Below are 23,522 nucleotides of genomic sequence, written 5' to 3' on the forward strand. Positions count from 1 at the left end.
TACAGAAATAACATGCATGTAGAAAAATAGTCACAAAAATAGCCTCTTTTATAAAGCAAAGGTCCAATATGTTGAAGTGCTAGGCAATGAAAGACAATACAGAAGTCCAAAATACCTTCCATTATTATATCTTCAAATAAGATCATTTAGTGGAAGAAAAAGACCAGATATTGAGGGGAAAAAAAACACATTTTGTTTGAATAAAATATACGCTGTAGTATGTTAAGTGAAAGGCACTAATAAATCAACCTGGAAGAAATACTAGGAATAAAGATGGAATGATTAGAAACTACAGGTATTGATCCAGGTTGTCTGGTTCGAGCTGCTCTGCTGTCCACAGTTTATGGAAATAGTAAGGCTACTCTATATCTCAAAACTCCAGCGTGTAGTTAAATACCTCATTTTGAAAGCATGAAGCAAAAACACTATCAAAGGGCCTGAAGCCACAGTACATTAAATTTGGGGTAACTGGGTTCTATAAGAAAATACATGGATCACATTTAAAAGCATTTACAACATTTACAAAGACCAAGGAACAACTGAATAACAAAAGGAGTACATGTGACTCAAATACGAATAGCGTCCTTTTCAAAAACACTCCACAGAAAGGTAATTGCATAGATGTATGTACACTTTAAACAATGACCTCTTCAAAATTTTCTCTGGAAACAAAAATAAGTTAATATTTACATTCACTTTTGCTCTTTGATAAAGACTTTGGCTTCCTGGCAGATTACACAGTATCAAGAAAAACAACACAGTCCACTTCTTAACAACTCCAAAGGCAAAAGAGAATGTAAGGCAGCAATATCACGGTCCACAGTATTAGAGGTTCTGCAGGTCTACAGTATGTGTTTGACCGCTAAATAAGAATGTGTGTGTGTTATTTAGCTTCTTCATCCTCTGAGGCCTGTTTAATCTGCCGTGTGTGTAGCCTTGCCCCAGCCAGTAGCTGCCCCTCCAGGGCTGCGTGCAGATCTTGCCCCCCCAGCTCCAGCAGGGGCTCCAACCCTGGAACCCCCCTGGACGCCTCAGTGTCCTCCAGGGGCCCTCTAGCCTCTCCAAGTGACCTACGCCTCCGCTTCAGATCTATCTCTCCCTGCTTCCTAACTTTCTCGTGGGAGCCCTGGGGGTGAACCTCGCCATCTTCCTCCCCTTCTCCGGGTTCTGGCTGAGCAGCAGCTTTCTCTTTGAGGTCTCGTCCTCCTTTCTTCAAAGCCTCACCATCATCTATCTTGCCCCCCTGTGCAGCTTTTCCAGCATTTTGAGCTTCTATGGCCTGCTGCAGCTGAAGCAGCCTCTCCTGAGCCTCCTGCAATGCCTCCTCTTTCTTTGCTTTATCAAGTATTTCATTGTCCGCTTTCTGCAGCTCCTGCTCATATCGCTCTTTTGCAGCTTTGTCGCGTGCAAGTTTCTCTTTTAATGCTTTTTCTTTCTCAAGCTCTTGCTCTCTGATCAGATTCTCTTTTATTTCCCTTTCCAGTCGTTCTTTTTCCAGCCTTTCTCGAACTTCTTTCTCTATCTTTTCCCTCTCCAACTCTTGTTTGGCCACCACTTCCTGTCTTTCCTTTTCTATCCTTTCTTCCTCTAGCCTTTCCTTTTCTTTTCTCTCCATTTCTAGCCGTTCTTTTTCTAATCGTGCCTGAACTTCTTTCTCTATCCTTTCTCTCTCTGATCTTTCCCTCTCTAACTCCTCTTCCCTGGCTAGCTTCTCCTTCATTTCCCTCTCCAGCTGTTCTTTTCCTTGTTTTGCCTGATCTTCTTTGCCTACCATTTCTTTCTTAAGTTTTTCAATTGCCTCTTCTTCTGGTAACTGATCATTCTGAGCTACAGGTTCAAGTTTTTGCTTCCCCAATGGCACTCCCCTCGCCCCGACCTCACTTTCCTTATGTGATTCTCCTGCGAGCGCAACATTTGCATCCTCCTTGTAAGCTGCTGGTACGGCTACTTTTGCAGGGTTAGCTTCAGCACCTTTATCTTCAACCTGAGCTTGATTCTGGGCCAGAGCATGAGCCTCATTTCCTCCAGCCTGTGGAGCTCCAGCTCCCTCCTTGGGCTGCTCCAGTCCAGACTCCTTAGGTTTTGCTGCTCCACCTTCCATCATCTCTGGTTGTCCTTGGATGCCTTTCTCACCATCGCCTTCAGCAGCGCCCCCTTTAAATGCAAAAACATTACATTTAAGTTAAGGGCCACCACTTAAATGTGGCCCTTAACTTAAATGGGCCACATTTAAGTTGTGTTTTCTTTACAAGTTGTCATGACTACAAAAAAAAAAAAAAAAAAGAAGGTATATACACACCAGCAGGTTGTTTCTGGTGGATTTCCTTGTGTTGTTCTTCTATGACAGCCAATAGTTTTTCCTGTTGGTCCAGAAGCCTTTTCTGTTGTTCTTGTTGCTCCTTAATGACCTGCAGAAGCACCGCGTGGTCCAGCTGACCCTCTACATGGAAACAAACCATTCAAAAACATTTAATTAAAATAAGTAACGACCTGTTCAGAGAACAGGGCATTAGTTAGGAGGCTTAATAAAACTAGGGCCAGACTCTGGGGGTGAGGGGGGCAGACAGGAAACAGTTAATAATCTACTACTTCCAGTTAACACGCTCTTCTAGACTGTAGCCTTAAACAGGCAGGTGTGGACACAGATTATGTTAACAGGCAATGTGAGTGGGTGCTTTTAGTTTACTAGTATTAAGTTTAAATATAAACACACACAAACATAAAACACACACAACTGTATAAGTAATAATTTAAAAAAAAAAAAGATGAGCCATTTTGTAAATGTTTAAAAATTTGAGTGACAGACAGATTGAGATAACCTGAAGAAGAGGCAAGAGGGAGTTCATACCTGCAACCAGCTTTTTTATCACTGCGACAGGAGTCCAGCAGAGACAGAAAGAAAAGATGGAGAAAAAAGGAAGAGAAGGCAAAAGTAAACAACAGAATAACAGAATGAGAAAGTCAACAAAAGCCAAAAAAGAGGATCGAGCTAAGTCAAGAAGTGAGAGGAAACATCTGTACTTCTTTTTCTTTTTTAACACCATCAAACAGGGAATAATAGGCAAGAAGGGATCATTCAGATAAAACAAGCGAAGCAGGAGAAAAGAAAGAGGAAGTGGGCTACATAGCAGTCTAAATTAGCCAATAAGAGGAATACTGCACTCTCCCACCCAGAAAACAAAGAGGTTAAATTAAGTGTTTGTTATTTATTTATTTATTTATTGAGCCTTTCCTGTAACCTGACTTCATATTTGGATTTTTTTTTAAAGTCCAGCATTTCATTTTTAAATAAAGTCCTCATATATCACTTAGTTAAAGTTTCACAATTTTACCAGTTTGACATTTTTAATGTTCAAAAACACATTTTTTCACATGCTGATTTTCCTGCAGCAGGAACTCTGAAACAACGTTTTACCTCCAGTCTCTTCAAATCCTGCCTCTGGAAAGCTCAGTCTGCTCTGATTGGTCAGTTGATACCACATTAGCGAATCAACATTGGCTACATACATCCAGTACAGCTCTCTAAGAGCTGGAAACTGCTAAAAACAACAAATCGTCTTCTAAATATAACCAACACCAACACACCTGCTGCCTTAAACACGTCTTAACTTCAGCAAAGTGATTTTGTAAGAAAATATTTGATATTTGAAAATTAGAAGAATATAAATATAAAGATAAATGTACTGGGATTTTCCCATTAATGTTGGGACAATGTTGTGGCCATAAAGGTGATTCACTAGGTCTTCAGCTTGTCAGATGCAGTGAATGCATGGAGACTCTTGTATTGAGTCTTGCTGGAAACAAGAGAACGTCTCGTATGTGTTTCTCATAGCGGAAGCAATTTAAAGTCAGAGTTGGCGGAAGTGGCTCTAGTGGGACAATTAGGGTGCATCTGGATTCCATTCAGGCAGCAGCTCTTTCCATGCTTAGCAAGCTCTGCTACAAACTTAGTATGTCAGTGTTACACAGTGACACAGATAAGGAAAGCCTGGACCACATTTTAGCAAACTATTAATATAAAATAAAAACCCAAGTCTGTGTCTGCACAAATGTGAGGGCATTTCCCCCGACCGAGAGCAGGTCATGGTTTACAAAAAAAACTATCAGCCACTATAAATGCGAGTGCAAATTGATTTAGGCTGATTTTTAAATGTGGACGTGATTAAGGTTTTTCACAACATGCTGAAAAAATTGGCAGCTACTAAATAAATGAATTTAACTTTGAATTTTATTGAACATGTCTACTCCACTTACCTTCCATCTTGTCATCTGCTGCATCTTTGCCTTCAGCAGCTGGAGCCTCTTCTCCAGCAGGGCGATGCTCTCCTTCAGCAGGGCGATGCTCTCCTTCAGCAGGTGGAGCTTAAAGGTCATTACATATCACAAACACTCTCTTAGAATGCCTTTTTCATCATTTTGCTTAACCAACAGTTAAACAGCTTGAAATGCTCACCTTTCTCTGCAGCATCTGCAGCTTTCCCCACTTTATGGACTTGGGCTGCTGCATCCTGATTGACTTCTGCAGCCTGATTGGCCACTACACCTGCATTATCTGCAAGGGGCTCTTTAACAGCGTTGAGATTCTCACCCTCCTTTAATGGGGCAACTTCCAACTTTTTGCCTGCTTCTGCAACAGGCTTATCAACCAGCTCGTTCGACAAGACTTCACCTCCACCCAGATCCTCTTCTTTTGCAGGTTTTTCATCAACCTTGTCATCTTTGTTTTCCACTTTCAAAGCATTCTCGAAATCTTGCTCGTTGCCTCTTAGAGGGTTTTCTTCAACACCTTCTGCAGCAACAGGTTGTTTGTTTTCATCTTTCAGCTCTGCAATGTTCTTTCTTCTGTCTACCATTACTTTGTCATGAGGAATGGGTGGTTCATGACGATGGGCCTCTCCCTCTGGCACTGCCACACCTGGATAAATAAGAAATGGTAATCCTTACAAGTTCGACATCCAGTTAATGTTCCGATTTTGGTTCAGTTTCCTTACCCGCATCAGGACGATCCAACTGCACCTCCTCGTCCTTCTTCTCCTTCGATAGATCAACTGGTCCTTTAATCTGGGGGGGCTCACCTGGGTCCCGCTCCACAGGCTGCACCACCTCCACAGGCAGATGATTGTCAGGCTTTTCTATCTCCACTGGCTTCTTGTTTGCAGGGTTGTCTGCATGTAGGTGCAAAAAATGGAACGTCTCATTAATGCTACTGTTCTACTGTTTCACTATGGTCAGCTAATCTAATGCCAGATATCATCCCAAGATATCCCCATATTTTCATCACAGTTTTCTGACACAAACAAGACGATAGGTAAACAAAAATTTATGCAGACAAATATATGAGGACAAAATCTGTGATCGAATGTATTGACACTTTCGTCAATGATTAAAAATGAGTTGAAAATTTTATGGAGAGACGAGATCAAATCAGAACTAATTAAGTTGCGAATAAGGCTGGGACGAGTTTAGTGATCCAATTAGAAGTTCTCTTTTTGGAACAAGGCTAAACAAAAATTTGATCTGCCCCCAGGTAACAGTACAGGTTCTTTTGTTTATTTCCCTGATTATATTCACTTGGGAGGAAAAGAAAACACGACACATAGCCAGATTTCAAAAATAAGAAAAATAAGCTGCTTTGTAAACTGTGTGGAGCAACCATCACCGGTAAAAACATGACAAACTTTACACTTTATCTTTTAGTCGACCGAATCAACTTTAGATTTTAGCCCACTATAGTCTTATGACATTTAGTTGATTAAAAGTCTAAGATTAAAACAGTTAATCTTAGACTTCATTTCTTGGTGCTATAATTCTCATACCAAATGCCATCTGAAAATATGGACATTTTTGGTTTTGGACGTGTACAGCCACTAGGGGGCAGCAAATACTGAAAATGGCAAGACTGGCATCAGTGATGTGTCGAATTAATGAGGGTGACGGGAGAGAGAAATGATATCAGAGTGTGGCAGAAAGAAAACAAGTTTTTATCCTGGCTCTTGTGAGTTTAGTGTGAAGCAAAGCTGGGAGGGAAAAACAAAAATCCACAAATGAGAGTTTCTGGATGGGAGTGAACAAGAAGGAACTGCACAGTAAGAAAAGACCACGAGAGCTGAGGATGATTAACTGTCAGGACTCCCTCCATGCTCTTCTTCTTTCACCCTAAAACTGGAAACATCAGCTCAGAAGGTTTCCTCTGGGTCTCGTCTCCATTTTTTTTTCATTTATCCCCAAACCCATATCATCATCACCCCACACCCCATTTCCTTTTATACAGCCAGCGCTTGCAGGCATTTTATAGCTGCCATGTGAGATATGCGGGGAGAAAGGGGGTGTAGACAATGTATTTTGGGGGGGAAGAGGTTTGGAGGGGGGTGGCAGGAGAAATGAACAGAGGTAGAGGGGTGGAGAGAAATTGCTGGAGTTTGAAGGGCATCAATCTCGCTTCATCAGTGTCAAGCACTCAACACTGCTTTCAGATATTATCAAGAGGTTATCTCCTCACCCTGCCTGTCTGTCTACCAGTCACTCTGTCTGTCTCCATCTTTTCTTCTCCGAGAGATAAAAGAAAGCCTTTCTTCTGCCGTGGCTTTGTGCTTTTGTTTTAGTCTCACTGGCCCTTTGCTACTGGTTCACATTCTCTTTACAATGCGCCTTCAAGGTGCTGCGAGCAGTCTGTGACTTTAAAAATAAGACAAGAAACAAACATGTCTCTTGTACTGCTGGTGCATTTTAAAGGAAATAATTACATGCAACTCTGCTGTCCAATCTCAGATGCTACAGACAGCTCCGGCTCTGGCCCACTGAGGTAAATGTTTCCATGGCTCATTAGTAAACCACTTTCATTTACAGCCCATCTAGTTCCTAAGTGATTGCCAGCCATTACAGAAACTCGCAATCTTTACCGTGCAGTTCAGGGATGTCTGGTAGTTCTTGCTGGCTGTTCTTGCCAGGTGCAGGAGGAGGAGGTTGGATCCTTGGACCGGGGCTACTGGCCGAAATTGAGAGAGTGGTAAAGGTGCTGATCAGCAGGATGCCCAGACCAACAAAAAGCACCAGCTACAGGACAGGAAGTGGAGAACAACAAATTGTCAGACAAAATATTTTCCCCAAATAAATATACTGGAAAAGTGCAGATTCAAAGCTTCTAACCTGAGCAATGATGCTGTTCTTTTGGATCTTTCTGTAGATGAGAGCAGGACAAATGAAGCAGATGAGGCTGCCCATGGTGGCTCCAGTCAGACCCAGAATAGTTTCCACTAAAGACAGGAAAACCGGTTTAATAAAAAATCTGCGGGCCTGTAGTGCACTAGTTCCAAAACAGAGGTGCTCACCAAATGTTAATGGATAGAGTGCTGAAAGAGTTAGCTTAAATGTCTGAAATGGTTATAACAAACTGGACAAAAGTTAGCTCGACAAGCGGTACAACAACTAAACTAACAGGAAAATGATCTGGAGATCCAAGGTGTGCCTCCCCAGATGTTGCAGTACAATGAAAACTTAATTAAACCAACCTAAACACTGTTAAATCAACATGACACCAACGTTACCAGAGCTGAAGCATTTCTGTCTGTTTCAGTGCACTGGTTCTGTTTCTTTGTGCCAAAAAAAGACTGGGTGAAAAAAGACTGCTAGAGTCCCAGATCTGGGCTCCTCATTACAAACTGGATTCATAACGGCCCCTCACAGACGCCATCCGTGGCACACTGCTGCTGGCAGCAGCGAGCCGTGGCCACACCCAAGTCACAACGAATGGGCCTACTGGGCGTCAAGCCCGGAAACCCATCGTTCATCTAGAGGACGGACACCATATTGTTTCCCTCAGATTTAGTGCCCATTCCCCCCAGGGTCCTTACCTCCTTTCTCCGCAGTCTATTAGCCTGATTAAATACACAAAGAGCCAATCTGACCGGCTCTGTGTGTGTCTCCGTGTTCACCCAATCAAAACTTTAACAAACAGTGGGTGGACAAAACACAAAATAATGCTAACCTTTACATCTATGCAATTTTGGAGCGTTTTGTGAGAGAGACAAGGACTTAAGGAAGCTGACGGAGAGCCAATACTGGTGTGTACTGGACGTTTGTTTGTGTGCGAGTGTGTGAGAAAGAGTCCGGGAGAATAATAGCCCTATCTTCCTGTCTGCCCATCTAAAAGGAGATAAAAGTAAGGGCCCTGATTTAAGGACTGTGTTAGAGTGTGACAGTCACTGACTCGTAAAGTCACATTCACACACATCGTAAAGCTCCCCAGCTACGCCCACATAAAGGAACACATGCACCTTAAGACCTCCAGCGAGCAGCACACATACACACACCATTTTATTTTAGTCCATGCAATCCACAACCAATTTTTCTCACTCACTCACTCACACACACACACACACACACACACACACACACACACACACACACACACACACACACACACACACACACAAAAAGGACGTACCGTTGGGGATGAGAATGCCCCCCAGCATAGTGCCAAACACAATGCACAGGGTGATCATCTTGAAGCGCAGAGGAGGCATGTAACCCCCAGCGGCAAATGTCCCATCCTTCTGCTGTAAGACAAAAATGGTAAGATAGAAAAAAAAGAGCTAAAGAGGGGATTTAGTGATGTAACAAATCTCACATTTACAAACTGATTACAGATTCAATACATTTATGCTGCGCACAGCAGGGAAACACCTGCTGTTTGTGTTTACACGAAAAACTTCTAAATGCATCTTCAAACTGCATGAAAGAAAGAATGGGAGGTCCTCTTTCACAATCTAATTTGTATCCAAATTCTCATCCCTCTACTATTAACAATTCAGTAAAGTGAGAAAACCATCAAGCAAACAAGCATTAAGACTTTCTTTTTTAAAATGCAGAGGACAAAGGGAGCGTCTGAGTATATCTGAACTCACTTGCTGCTCAAAAAGCATAGTGTTGATGGCCTGGCGGCAGGGCAGGATCATCATGGGAAATCCAACAGCTACAGACATCATAAAACCAACGCGTATCATCTCTGTCACCAGGTTGGATGGAAAGTTCATCAGCACGTTCCCTGCGATGTTCTCTGTAAAGCTGACGTACCCAAAGAAACCCACCTGGAGACAGAACCAAACATGGTGTTTGGGGAAAAGCAAAAAGAAGGAGGAATTTTTATAGTTTCTGATGCCAATATCAGCCATCAAGACTGTTTTAATATCAGGATAAAGACACATTTCTGCCATAAATAATATAAAATACCAGAAACTCCATCAAGAGTGTGTACTGTAGGATGCTAAGCTCAGAATACACATTGTTGTTGTTTATAATGAGGTCATAAAATCTTGTTGTTTCATGAGTGAGACCTATGACAGACTAAAAGCTGCTCTCTGATTAATCACGCTTACCAACTTACATGCAGGACAATGTCACTGCTCTTTCTCTTCATCATGTTTCCCTCACAGAAGTGACAAAACCATCATGAAAGACTGCAAAAATCTAACATGCTAGTCTTTCTCTCAGGACAAGATACAGTGCAAGTTTTGTCCATAAAGACCAGAGGCAGTATGTACAAGACTGATGTAGCCTCAGTGTCTGAAACATGAAGCCGGTGTGGAAGTGCCTCAAGACCTAATTTTTTTTGTCACATCCGGTTTTAAAAACAGCAAGAGAGCAATGGCTAAAACTCAGCGGGTCTTTGGTAACTAGTGAGTGAAGTTAAGGTAGCTGTTTGCATCTTTTATATACAGTCTATGAATAACTGACTGATTTGCAAGCTCCAGATTCAAATCAATGCCTTACACCATCCAGATTAGTCTGATATTGTGTAATCTAATCCCATTAAAAGACATTAAAAAAAGTGAACTCATGTCATTAGCTTTTTTGGCAGTGACCTGTTAAAATTTTAAGATAAGTAAACTCAGATACTCTTTAATATTACAAAATAGGAGTGATGTGAACACAACTGAGAAAGAGTGGTTCCACTCACTGTGATGTAGAAGATGGTAACAACGTTGAGAGATGAAGTGAAAATGGTGCTCATGCGCTTAACAGACGGCTCATCGAGGCTGTCGTAGGTTGGTAGCACTTGCCTGTAAGAGATAGTAAGCCAAAAAACAAAACAAAAACACCCTGTATACTGCATGGCACAACACTATTGTTGCAATGTGATCTTATACTGTCTGAATTATCAGACATACAAATTCTACAATGCAACAGTTCTAGCAGGGAGATCGAGGAACGTAGTCCTACAGATGTTTCATTTGATTTTTGTCCCCCCAAACAGCTGGCAATATGACAGTCTTCACGGCCACTTACTTCAAATTTAGAAACCGCTCTGTAGCGTTCCTTTATTAAGCAGCCATATGGGGGTCCATTTGCGATGCTCAGTAATCAAATGATGCATCTCTTCCCTCATGTCCTTGTCAATATCCAACTAACACTGGATGGTTTAATCTACACGATTTCATCTTCTTTGTTTAGCCCATTAAAAATATATGAATGCAATGCAATTATCAATAAACATTTGAAATTAATACTTCAATCTTCTACTTAGATATAATCAAACTACTTTAAAAAGTCATTCGACTCAATCAATCATACAACATCATATAAATGAAGGTTTTTCAACAATTGGAATCTTCATATTGAGAATATGAATCTTAATTCATATTAATATCAATTCATGCTTAAAGTTTTATTTTTTTATTGCAGTCATTTCTCACGATGGCAGTAGATGAAAGTAATGTAATGGGAGTGGTAGTGATGTACGGTATGCACAAGTGTTTGTCTAGATACCACTGCATATGTGTTTGTGTGTGTGAGAGACACAGTATGGGTGACAGTAGTGAAGGCCGGCTGAGGCTGAAATGCTCGTCTATTAACACAGGTGTCGACCTCCTTTCATCATTTCCTGTCCTGTGCTTTAAGGCGAGTGTGGGAGTGTGGAGGGGACCATCGGCACATTAACCAGTGAATTTACAGGCTTTATATATAACTGCAAGTGGCTGGACAGGTTTTAGAGCATTATAAACTTTCCTGGCAGACTCTTTTTACTCGCCTCCTTTTTCTCTCTCCCTCCCTTTCTCTTATACATGTGAGAGGCGAAAGACAGAAGAGAGAGAGAAACCATAACTTTCACTGGCCTTTGTTCTCCCTTTGCCTGACTCTCTGTTCACACACTCGGTTTTATTAGCTAGCATGATGCCATTCCTTGTGCTTGTTTAATGTGGAAACCAGTTAATGTTATAACCAATGTTAAATAAAACGTTATACTGCAAGCGCAGTGCAAAAGCATCTAATGGTTGCTCAATAGACCTGACTCGGAGGCTAGTCCTTAAACACAATGAAATCTCAAATATGATGCAGACTGACTGTGGGAGAAGTGAGTGTGTGGAAGACAGTGTCATTAAATGGGACTGGAAAACACACCAGCAGTAGCATCATAGAAAGATGTTTCTGCCATACATGTTTTTCTTATGTCCCTCTATTATGAGCTAACTGCTCCTCGCTGTTCAGACGCTCAGCCAAAAAACAACAGGGCCAGCTCCCATCCCATCATAATGGTGATGTTAAGTAATGTTTTAACTGAAAGTAAACACATTTCATGAATGTAATAAAAATCCAATGTGCTGAGAGCTGTTTAATCAGCCTGTGAATACATCAGTGTGTCTGTGAGATGGCGGCAGTCCAATGTGTTGATTAGTGGTTTGGCTTAAGCTGCCTGCCGCCTAACGGAGCGCTTGCCTCGCTCAGCCTTACCACAGGCCAAGAAATCGCCATGCCAAATATCACTCAGCACTACTAGTGGGACGACGGAGGAAGCACACATAAACACATACAAGCTCATACTTTCTTCTTGTTGGATCACATGCACACCTCGCTTGCTAATGATCACGCCTGTCTGCCATACCATAATGTTATGTTAGCTTTGTGTGATTACATTAATTAAAAAGTCCTGTTTCACTCCCAAGGCTACAGTCGCCCACTTCTATCACTTACCTCACTCTTTCTCGCACAAAACAAAACCATACACTGCCACCACCCAAACATCTGGCCCCTGATGACCTCACCGTAACACCCTACAGCCCTCTCCAGCACCAAAGATTAACTTGCTCCTGTTAGACATTCATGTCTAACAGGATACTGGTGCAGTGAGCTGAACCCCCCGCTCAGCTCACTGCACGCCCAGAGTGGGCACTGAAGCGTAGAGGACAGGACAAAAAGAGGCAGTGACAAAGCATGCAAATGAGTGAAAATGGAGGCAGTAAAGAAGAAGAAGCTGTGATCAGTGAAAATAAACCAGTGAGCATTGTGAACAGCATGCAAACGCTGTGTTGGAAACCTTCCTATTATTTACTGTTAGTAAAGACTGCAGCACAGCATTCATTATATATAAGAGCCCAACCGATAGGACGCTCAAACTTTGCTAGCTCTTTTGACCTAATAAATACATTATTACCATTACATGTAGTGGTATAGCATCACAGCTGGGCACACAGCGGTCTGGAGTCAAACAGGGTCTTTACACTAACACGTTTCTTAATAAAACATTGCTGGGAAGTGAAAAGAACACCTCATTTTCCCCCATCATTTTTCACTTTCGCTAATATTAGGGTTGATATCAGATGTTCACCACATGAATATCAAGGCCAAAAGAATTCACTTTTATCCTTAACCACTTATCCAATTCCGGATCACTGGGGCTCCCCGAGTCTACTCCAGCTGTCATTTGCTAAGAGGCGGGGTACTTTATTTAAAGTGCACTTTAACTAGAGCACCAGACTGCTGTGACTCGATCAGGTGAGTAACAAACTGAAGAAACCTGCGACTTAAAGCACAATAACGGAGTCTCGTGTGGCGTTAGTGTTAGCTGACGAATGCAGAGGAGAGAGGAGGAGCAGCGGCACAAGAAGGCAACAACGCGGAAGCTAAATTAAGAATTAATTCCTCAACAGCTTAACTCTCCCTGTGTGAGCATCGCAGTTTGATTTAGTGCGATTGTTGTGGAACGTGAATCTCTCTCTGCGTGTAAGGGAGACGTTATCACAGCTACAGAAAAATTCATGGATTATTAAAGTAAGGTGACCACCTCACTTTAAAAATGCATAATATGTGTAGGCAAGAAGAAGCTAGTGATGGATTGCTCACATATATTATCAATTGCTTCTTCTGTATGTCATGATTATCATCAATAGCCATATATTTCAACACCTCTGGTGCATATTTATAGACAGCAGCTAATGCATAGTCAGCTTCAAAAATCCAACATGCCTTCCCTCTCAAAAAGCATCCAGTACTTTGCAGCTTTTGCAAATCTAAACCATCCACTTGATTTTATTTTTTCTTATAAGTGTCCGCTCATCTTCTGTGTCAGATTCCGTCATTTTCTGACTGAATTAGAAAACACAAAGCGAAAAGTAAGCGCAGATGGTTAAAACTAAAGAAAGCACATCTAAGCAACAAAAGCAGCTTCTTTTTACAAATAGCGATGCCTTATCAACCACCTCCACCACAAATCTGTTTCTTTTTACCCCAAATCCTCCACTGTGGCTTTAAAAAAAAATGCTGTGAGTATTCATGCACCAATTGTGAAATTTTCTCTACATGCAGCGATAAAACATTTAGTTCCCTGTGTGGAAGAGCGGAAAAGCCCACGTTTTGGGAGTTACACTGCACATATTTATAAGACTAATATCGAACGTTCACTATAGGTCACTGAGCTTCCAACGTCAGAATTCTATTTAGTCGTGGTTGACATTACTTTCATCATGTGATCCTGCACAGGTGGAGGAGTACTTACGACTGGCAGGCGAAGGCCATCCCACAGATGGGGAGACAGCGAAACACACCCTCCCAGCGCACCATATTGATGTGCCCTAGCCACCAGCCGCTGAGCAGCCCATGTTTGAACGAGGACAGCACCATCTGAGGGGAAGGAGGCGGGGGGAAGGGGGAGTTACAGCCCAAACCAAATGGAGAAAAGTTGGGGAAAGAGTGAAAAGAAGAATGGGAACAATACCCTCGCTTATGGCTCACAGACAGATAATGAAAGTAATAAATGGGGAGAGAAAAACCAGAGAAAATGAAGAGCTGGAAATAACAAAGAGACGTGACAGGAAATCCCACACTGAACAAAACCTGCTGTAGTGGAAAAACTGGAGTAATGAAGATGATACAAAATGAATAAAAGCAAAAATCATAAATTTGCAAGAAATAAGAGGCATATGAAAGGAATATGTAGACAAACACTAATTCATAGGTTTTCATCAGCATGTGCTCTGTCTTGCTCCTCACAGCACCTGATAAGATCCCAAAGGAAAACCTGCCACACCCACACAGACCAGGACTGAAGGTGGAGGGCAGCAAAAATGAGCCTGTCACTTCCCTATGTTCTCTGCCTTATTACTACTGCCACCAAAAATACACACACAAACACACAGAGCTCAAATGGCTCAGACCAGATCACAATCAAAGGTGAGATTGTGGATGATTGAAAGAAGGAGGAAGAAGGCTCAGGTAGGTCGGAGGAGGGAGTAAGGAGTGTCACACTGCGGGGGAAACATCGCGCTTCCTTCACTCACCCCCTCTCCGTCCCCACCGCCTTACAGTGGTATGTTATATTTTTGGGGAGGGGGAGGGGGGTGGATTCTATGGTTTACTTACGGGTGACAGCAGAAGGTTGTGGCGATAATAGGCAGGCACTGAATGACCCCCTTGAAGCGCCACAGGTGAACTCGCTCCACCCAGGAGCCCGAGATTATGCCGTAGCGCAGAGACGACAACACTATCTACAGCACCAGAAGCAGAAACAGCAGTGGAAAAGGAGGGGGTGGGAGGGAGCAAACAAAGGGTGCGGAAAGATGAGGAGAGTGGAGTGAAAGAGTGATGGTGGGCAGAAGGACGAGAGAGACAAGACGGGAAAGAAAGAAGTAAAGTAGTACAATGGAGAGAAATGAAAGAGGGGGACAATTAATGGTAGGATGAAAAAGGGAGGGAAGCAGGTACATCACTGTTAGATGGTTAGGGGTCTGGGCCAGGCCGGGCCTGGATCTAAAGCCGGACACACACCACACCACTGTTCCACCTTATCGACATGCCACAGAGCTAGAACTCACATCACACAGAAATAGTACAAACAGCATTTTGAAGTCTGTGGAACCAGTACTGCAGGTCAGTAAAACAGAGCTACCCACACATGCACGCACCAACTGTGTGTGCATATTTAAAGAGTAAATGAGTTGAATCACATGAGCCAGAAAACTGCTGCTGGATAGTTTCTACACTCAAACTTTTCACCTCTGACCACACTTCAGACTAAATGCATCTTGTGCAGGGGGCTGTGTGCAAATGCAAATGGCAGCGTGCTCCTGCGGTTCTATCAGAACGTGCTGCATAAAGCATCATTTCTGGTCCCACCAGAGTGCATGTCTGCATACACGTTTTTGCTTGGATGGGGTGCAGAGAGGTTTTTACGGACCACACGTGCTTCCGTGTGTTGTTGTGTGGGCCAAAATAGTGGCGCGAGCAACAGCGGAGGTTATCGCGAATGGGAGAAACATGAAATAACTTCAAAGATCAAAAAATAAAGTATGCAAAGCACAGATAGTGTCTCAAATGGACACTTTTCATTGTTTTTAACAGTTTGGCTTGTTGTATGCAAGAACTTTGCTTTTCTCTGAGTTGGCCTGATAGACCAACAACAACACAAGCAAGAGTGGCCCACAGACCGGTTGTACCACATTCTCTGTTGTTAAAAGGAGAAAACGTGCATAGCTCCCTGCAGGCCAACAGGCCATCTCCGCCCTGCCAGCGGACTGTGAACGCGCTCTTCCTGCTGAATTTCGCCTTCGTGGCATACAACTGCACTTCTTTTAGAAACTGTTCAAAATTCTGAAATCTGTTGCAAGAAATGTGCTCCGTGCTGCACTGACGCCTATTTAGACTGAACTTCACATGCATGACATGCAGTTACTGTGGCCAGAAGTGAAGTTTGATTTAAACATTGGGCTTGGCCACAGAGCAAAAGTTGTAATTTATGTAACTTCACAAACTTGAAGGTTATATTTTGATTTCTTAAAGGAAACTATGTCCCAGTAGTTACTACCGCAGCCAGCTGATGTGGTGGTGCTGTCAATCAGTGCTGACTAGCTGCTCCAGAAAGATATGCACACACACTGTTTTGTCTTTAAAGAAAAAAAAGCATTTTACATGCTGCATAAACAGCCAAAAGTTTAAGTTTGATATATGTAAAATAAATCGGACATATGTGGGAGTTTCTGTTCTACAGTTGAGTTTGATGTTTATTGCAACTGACCATTTATTCTCCACTTACTTTCCATTAACACAACTTTTAATGTCTCCTGTGGCCATTTCCAAGTAGTGCCTTCCCAGGGCAGAGCCTTTTTTCAGTCTATAACGAGCAGCGCAGCAACTGTTCTCTGTCTCAAATGATTTCATGCAGATTTTCTCTTTAAAAATAGGAGCAAGACAATATGGCATTGCACAAGGATGTCACAGCTCTGTACAATGGTGCGCGTAAGAAAGAATTAACAGGGAAGACAACAAAACGACCACTTGGCCAAATAACATTTTGAAAATCAAATAAGCAACCATGGCTAATAAGCTGTGCTGCAACTTACACATGCTTTAAATCTATTTGTACTTTACTTGCTGTACTAACAGACAGGCAACAAAAACAATCTTTTTTAATCTTTTTTACTGATAATTATGCTTCAACTATTTGCTTCTCAAGATCTGCAACTAAAAAGAATTTCTGCTACAGCCTATTCACATGCACTGTGTAAAGTTTAGATGTATGTGTGTGTGTGTGTCAGTGGGCTAACCGTGAACATGAAGAGGGTGTAGAACATCAGCGCCATAGCTGAGAAGGACTGCAGAGTGGCCATCATGTTCCTCTGCAGACTCAGAGGGAGTACGATGAACAGCGACACTATAATCAGCAACAGCACGCGAAAACTGCCGGTCACCTATACACAACAGAGTGACAAAACAACACACTTGCTTAGTTTCAGTATTTTTCCTGTTTTCACAACATCTTTACAAGTGTTGGTCGCAAAAGCCTAAAATTATGAAAAAGTAGAAGCGAGTAGCAACAAAATCATGATATCAAACCTGTAAACCCAACAGCTGAGCAAAGAAATTTGAGCCCAAATCAGCAATGACAACATAGAAGGCAATACAGGTCCCCAACATCAAACCGATCATGCTGCAGGGACACAAAAAGAGAGAGACAAGAGAAACCTTGTGAAAATGTGTTTTTAAACATGACCTACAATGCATAATCTAAATATCCATTGTAATGGATCCATTGTTTCCACTGAACATCTAAAATGTTCCAGTGATCCAACAACTGTATTACTGATAGGCAGAAACTAAAATTTGTCAATGAACTTGCCTCGTTTCCACCAGTGCTTTTCCTGGTTTCCCGTAAGCGTGGAAGGCTGCGAAGAATAAAAGTGCCATCAGTGTGAGCAACATGCAGTGCACTAAAAATATTCCGTCCTGATAAAACTAACAATCAAACAAGATTAAATGTCCTCATTCATCGTTTGTAACACATATGGAAGCAGCTTAAATATTGTCCTTGTGGGCAGAGATTTGTTTACTTTACTGTTATTGACACTTCTGCACTTGATGTCATCTAACATTGTTATAAGCAAATAACGTTCTGCAAACAGTTATTAACTGTTCGCAGAACTAGTGACAAGTAACAACTTCTTTCGCCACTTTAACCAGGAATCAACTGTTGCTTAAAATGGGCACCATTCAGGCTTTTCCACAAACATACTGGCGACTGAAAACATTACATAACAGAACAAAATAAATACAAGTAAATATTTCTCTTGTTTGCCACTTTAGCTCACCCAGTCCAGCATAGGTCCTTCGTTTGGTGCTGCTGGCCGTGTGGACCAGAAACATACAAGACTTGTGGGTCATCCATGAACAGAAGAACAGCAGGATAGTTCCCAGCACTATCCCACACTGTGAGAAGACAGATGGAAAGTTAGCAGGCGTGTCCTCAAGCCAATTCAAATGAGATCGTTCTTAAACTTTAAACAATATTTCTTCCTTCAAACTACTTAGAAGCACAATACGGGGGAGGAAACCTTCAGCCAGCTGGAAAACAAGTATACCCTGGAAAAGATTCTGATGCTAGGCCTACAGAAAGGAACAGCCAAAACAAATACAAGCTCCAAACATGTAGTTGTGCTAAAAAGGCATGACAAAGTTAAAAATTTGGGAATAGCTTCGTTGACTAAAAAGAAAAATCATGTAATAAAGCACTAAATGCGATGTGAAGGCATTACATGTTCATAGAAAGTGGAGATATCCTCCAAGATAAATCTGCTAAATCTGCTCCATCCCTGCTGTCATAGGCTGAGAACCTAACATTCGAGGAAACCAGAGTACCCGGAGAGCACTGATGAAACCGAGCACCACTGAGCTCCCCAGAGGGTGAAATCCTTCACATGAAAACACCTCCTAATTTCATATAGTGATAGTGATGATATAAATTCATCTCTCTATGAAAAGTGCTGCTGATGGATGGAGATGCTGCTTACCAAGTGCTCACTGACATTCTGAGGAAGCTGGTGATTCTCACAGTCACTCATTAATATCCCGTCATGCTTATTCACTTTTATATCTCATTTTGTTGTTATTCTTCTACTCTACTACCTTTAAGAGGCAAATAATGTACTTCTTATTCAATCACATAACCCTTTGACATTGATATATATTATATTTGTACTGGTAAAAATGAAGCTACCTGACAGTGAATAACACTGTTAATATGTTAAAATGAGTTTTCCTTTTAAAAATTAGAAGATGAATGCAGTAACAGCAGATCTTTTTCCCAGCAGTCCCTTTCTTATGAAAGATGTATAAGTTACTAATGTTACTAATGATATTAATAAAGGCATTGTTCACTTCAGGTGCTTAGTAACACCTGTTTACCTGTTGTACCTTACTAAAACTTTGTGAAACAAGATTATGACCTAATATGACAAAAAGAGGAGAAAGGGATTTGAGCATTCCCTCTGATCCTGCAAATATTTTAACAGAGAGTGGGGATTTTCGGAGAGACTTAAGGACAAGTCCCGCAAGGTAAGCGTCGCAGCAGCAGACTCACCTGTTTGAAGCAGAAGGGCATGGTGAGCACACTGACTCCAACGATGCTGTTCACCACGTTCATGATGAGACCCGAGTTGGACGCAGTCATCTTTAATCTCCTAAGCGACGCTTCTTGCTCCTTCGGTAAGAAAATGTCAAGCAAAGCCGGACAGCAGCAAGCTGCAGGCGAACGGAGTTATAGGAGTGATGGCAGAAACGGCAGCGCACAGCTGGAACCAAACTCATCCGCCGATTAATGACGTGGCGCTCTGAGAGGAAACACGGAAACAACAGAGCTTAACCCGCGACACACTTCCAGTCTGTCTTCCTTTCAAATGTTACAGTAAAACCGATTCACACCGCCGAGCTCAATGTTTACAATGCGACCGGATAAAAGTATTTTAAGTCACAGGTTGACCCGTTAGTAGTGGCACCACTGTAGTCTCATTAGCTCACCTTTCTCTTCCACTTCTGTTCCTCGCCCTCCGCCTCGCTGTCCTGTTTATGTTATCATTGGTAATTTTGTGACATTAAAGGTCAACTGTCGTCTTTTTGTGTATATAACCTGCGAGTTGATTAAAAAAGGCAGTAAGTCCACCAAGGCTGTTTTTCTAAACGCGTTTCCAGGAAGTACAGATGGCAGCCGAGTAGTGATGGGTCGTTCGCGAACGAAATGGCTCTTAGAGCCGACTCTTTGACGTGAACGACGCGAGCCGGCTCCTTATCGCGAGCCGTCACGTGGGTTTTTTTTTTTTTTTCTTTCTCTCAGCCTCTCTCTCGCACTTTTTTTCCGCTTCACTCTGCACGCGAGCCTTGTGCTTTACGCTGGGCAGAGGGGGGAGGGGCGGTAGTTACACTCAGTAGCACAGGAACAGAGCCAGAGAGAGAGAAAGAGAGGCAGGGACAACAACATTAGAAAGGTATAGTAATCATCCACAACTATTTTCGGTTGCAGATGATAAAGGATTGAGAAAGTTTATTCATGCAGGTCCATATGACAGAGAATATGCATGTTCTTTTAGTTTTCATATTATAATTTATATTTAATTGTGTTGTGGTTTGCAGTGTTTTGTGTTCTTTTCACTATTTGTGAAAGGAAAAAGCTGAAAATTTAAATAGTTAAAACTTGAAATGTGAATAGTTGATTTTTGTATTATATGATTTATTTATTAAATTTTATGTGGAGTGAATAAATAAAAGTATATTTACGGTGGCCCCTAGAGACAAAGCACATACAAACTTCAAATCACGTACGAACTCTGAAGCATGTACAAACTCCAAAACACGTAAAAACACGTACAAACTCCAAAACACGTAAAAACTCCAAAACACGTAAAAACACGTACAAACTCCGAAGCACGTAAAAACTCAGAAGCATATAAAAACTCAGAAGCACATAAAAACTCAAAACACGTACAAAAGACAACAGAAGTGCTCCAGGATGCTGGGCACAGTGTTGAGCCTTTGTTATCTTGTGGCTACACAAGCCAGCAAGTACCAACGACCGGATTTGGTGTGTGGTAATAACAGGTAAATGAACTTTTTTTTAAATTATTTGAATATATATATATGAGTGCCTGTGTATAAATACACAAACAATACACACATGCTTTCAATTGTGTGATTTAAGTGATCTAGTAGCTCTGCTTTGGAAGTTCAGTTCATGCTAGAAATGTGTTTTGGAGTTTATACGTGTTTTGTCTCTAGGGGCCACCGCATATATTTATATATAAACATATATAAATAAAACCACTTGTTTTTACGTTAGTAATTCCTTTTGTGCATAATTTTATATTATTGTTAATAATAAATTAATTAAAGCAACAAAACAACCTGAAGAGCCGGTTCGGAGCCGAAAGAGCCGGCTCTTTTTAGTGAGCCGAACCGAAAGAGCCGGATCTCTAAAAAGAGTCGGAAATCCCATCACTACAGCCGAGGAGGTGAGTGAAGACAAGTCAGCCTGCTAGTTTCAGTACTGTGGAAATGCTTGGGCGCCCACTAGTGGTCACTTTGTTATTTTATTTTTTCTTTATTTTTTCCTTAATGGATAGATAGATAGATAGATAGATAGATAGATAGATCTATCTATCTATCTATCTATCTATCTATCTATCTATCTATCTATCTATCTATCTATCTATCTATCTATCTATCTATCTATCTATCTATCTATCTATATATATATATATATATATTATATATATATATATATATATATATATATATATATATATATATATATATATTTATATATCCTATCATCTAGTCCTATGATACATTTTTCCAGAGTGCTTTCAATACTATTTTTGTTTCTTTTCCCCTGAGTATTTTGGCATTGTTGTATTTGCACTTTTACTTAACTAAAGAACCTAAATAGTTCTTCCGTCACTGATGAGCTCTGTAACCACAACAGTGCCAACAACAGACACGCTTGAATCCTGTTTTTCCAGAGCCCTCAGATATTCCCGTCAGGAAAGGGAAGCAAGCAACAAAAGCCTAAAAGAGAATAGACCAAACTTGAATGACGTTGGAGAAAATATTCAGCCTTGCACCTGAAACATTGCTGGCAGTATGGGCGGTTTATTTCCGTTAGCTTTAGTGCCTGCCTGGTGCCCTCTCTGATAGATGACTATTGTGTTGTATGACCAGGAAAGAGAAGAAGGAGCCCCAGGTTGGACGGGGGGAGAGGTGGGGGTTTGACCTAAGAGCGCTTCCCCCCCACTCACCAAATTCGGGTGTGCTTCCCCCCGGGGACAAGGGATTTTCAGCAGCAGGGATGTGATGAAGCTTTAAGAGGCGCAGGAGGGGAATTTTGAATTGTAGAGAGGTATGTGTGTGTGTGTGTGTGTGTGTGTGTGTGTGTGTGTGTGAGAGAGAGAGAGAGAGAGAGAGAGAGAGAGAGAGGAATTTCCAGCCTTTCAGTATCACCTTCATCTGAAAACACACTTTTATTTGAATATATTTCTCCATTCTCCTTTAATTGTACTTATTTGTCTATTTTTTCAGCACTTTGTATATTTGCCGTTCATTTTTTAAAATTTAGACGGTCTAATGTTTATTATGTATACATGTGGATGAGTGCGTGCTTGTGTGTTTATGTGTGTGTGTGTGTGTGCATATGTGTATGATCAGAGAGGTTAAGACAGGAAAACCCTGGCTATTGTGCGCCAGTGACCCCTCAAAATCAATGTGACAGACCGGCTGATTGGCTGGAGGGTCCTGTCTCTCTGCACATAATCCCTCAAGGTAGACCCTCAGCCAGGCCTCCTGCGCTTGTGTGTGCTGTGTGTGTGTGTGCTGTGCATGTGTGCGTGGCAATATCTCTGCTCGTATATGTGTCTTTCTGCACCTAATCCCTCTAGATAGACCAAAGGCCATGGGATGGAGTATTAGTGCAGTTACAGCAGGTCGGTCCTGTGTGTGTGTGTGTGTGTGTGTGTGTGTGTGTGTGTGTGTGTGTGTGTGCGAGCGTGTAGGAGATAGAGAGCTTGAGTGTGGGGACTACTTCACAGTAGCCCAATTAGGCTGCAGAGTGCTTATGTATTTCAGTAGGGCGCAGTTATGTGTGGAGGCAGTAGTGGGTTTTAGAGGGAGAAGGGGGGCAAATTTTAGGGCAGATTTGGACGGATAACCCGGTTGGGGTAAAATTAGACGCAGGCCTCTGAATTTGACCTCAGGCCCTCAGCATGACCCCAGGTCACTTAAGGGTCACGGGGCACAAAGCAGAGCACTGACCCTGCACAGGTCAAGCATGCAGGCGGCTGAAAGGACGCCTTTGTGGGGCCTGGCATGCTCACTATTTCCCATGAGCACCAGGGGGACTGTGTCTGCCCAGGAAACTGGACCAGAGAGTGAGCCAGAAAAAGGTGTGTGCGTGTGTGCATGGAAACCATAATTGATTTGTGTTTATATTTCTGCTTGTTTGCCTTACGATTATCACCAGTGAAGGTCATAGTTAATGCTGATTTCTTATGAAAAAAATGTAAAAATTATTTACCTTTGCATGCTGTGGTATGTGTTTGTTTTTGTGCATTTGTAATAACACAACTCAACTAAACTTCATGTTTTAAGTTTCAGCTGAAGGATCATTTGGTTAAAAGAAACATTTTCAGTTTCTCAGCCAATTAATCCTTTGGGCTTATTCCCTGTTAAATCCAATGGTGCTTTTCTTAGTAGCCGGATGGTTGAAATTTTAGAGTTAAGTGATATTTTACTTGTATTTGAGTTTGTGTCAGAGTGAGAGATGGCTGAGAATTTTTAGGTACGCCTGTGGTTGTTGCTCGTGTACATCTGTTAGCGCCTCCTTATTGAGCGCATGCACGCAGCCTCCAGTCCTGTGTGTGGCCCTCAGAGAGGGAGAGAGAAGCCCTCTGCTCCAGTAATCACATTTAATTACGCACCAGCATTAGACAGCCTATGAA

At 41.9% G+C, this 23,522-nt stretch overlaps 1 protein-coding gene across 3 annotated transcripts; it reads right to left on the bottom strand.

Annotated features, from left to right (window-relative positions):
- Positions 1–18: 18 nt before the first annotated feature.
- On the bottom strand, positions 19–20,159 carry slc38a10 (solute carrier family 38 member 10). Of its 3 annotated transcripts, none has more exons than XM_082544823.1 (18): positions 19,558–20,159; positions 19,121–19,370; positions 17,853–17,970; positions 17,384–17,429; positions 17,101–17,194; positions 16,812–16,955; positions 14,632–14,756; positions 9,956–10,058; positions 8,904–9,086; positions 8,444–8,555; positions 7,147–7,253; positions 6,900–7,053; positions 4,992–5,165; positions 4,454–4,915; positions 4,255–4,362; positions 2,849–2,869; positions 2,300–2,440; positions 19–2,154 (listed from the first exon to the last, which is right to left on the bottom strand). In XM_082544823.1, exons 2-18 carry the CDS (start codon positions 19,208–19,210, stop codon positions 884–886), a joined length of 3,453 nt encoding a protein of 1,150 aa, XP_082400949.1. In that variant the 5' UTR covers positions 19,211–19,370; positions 19,558–20,159; the 3' UTR covers positions 19–883. The 3 variants fall into 3 exon arrangements, with proteins under 3 accessions (XP_082400949.1, XP_082400948.1, XP_082400950.1); XM_082544822.1 differs by lacking the exon at positions 14,632–14,756 and adding an exon at positions 13,769–13,893 and having other exon boundaries at positions 20–2,154; XM_082544824.1 differs by lacking the exons at positions 2,849–2,869; positions 14,632–14,756 and adding an exon at positions 13,769–13,893 and having other exon boundaries at positions 21–2,154.
- Between the last annotated feature and the right edge of the window lie 3,363 nt (positions 20,160–23,522).

Source organism: Aulonocara stuartgranti, assembly GCF_965226115.1.
Source record: "Aulonocara stuartgranti genome assembly, chromosome: 8".
NCBI classification, from domain to species: Eukaryota; Metazoa; Chordata; class Actinopteri; order Cichliformes; family Cichlidae; genus Aulonocara; species Aulonocara stuartgranti.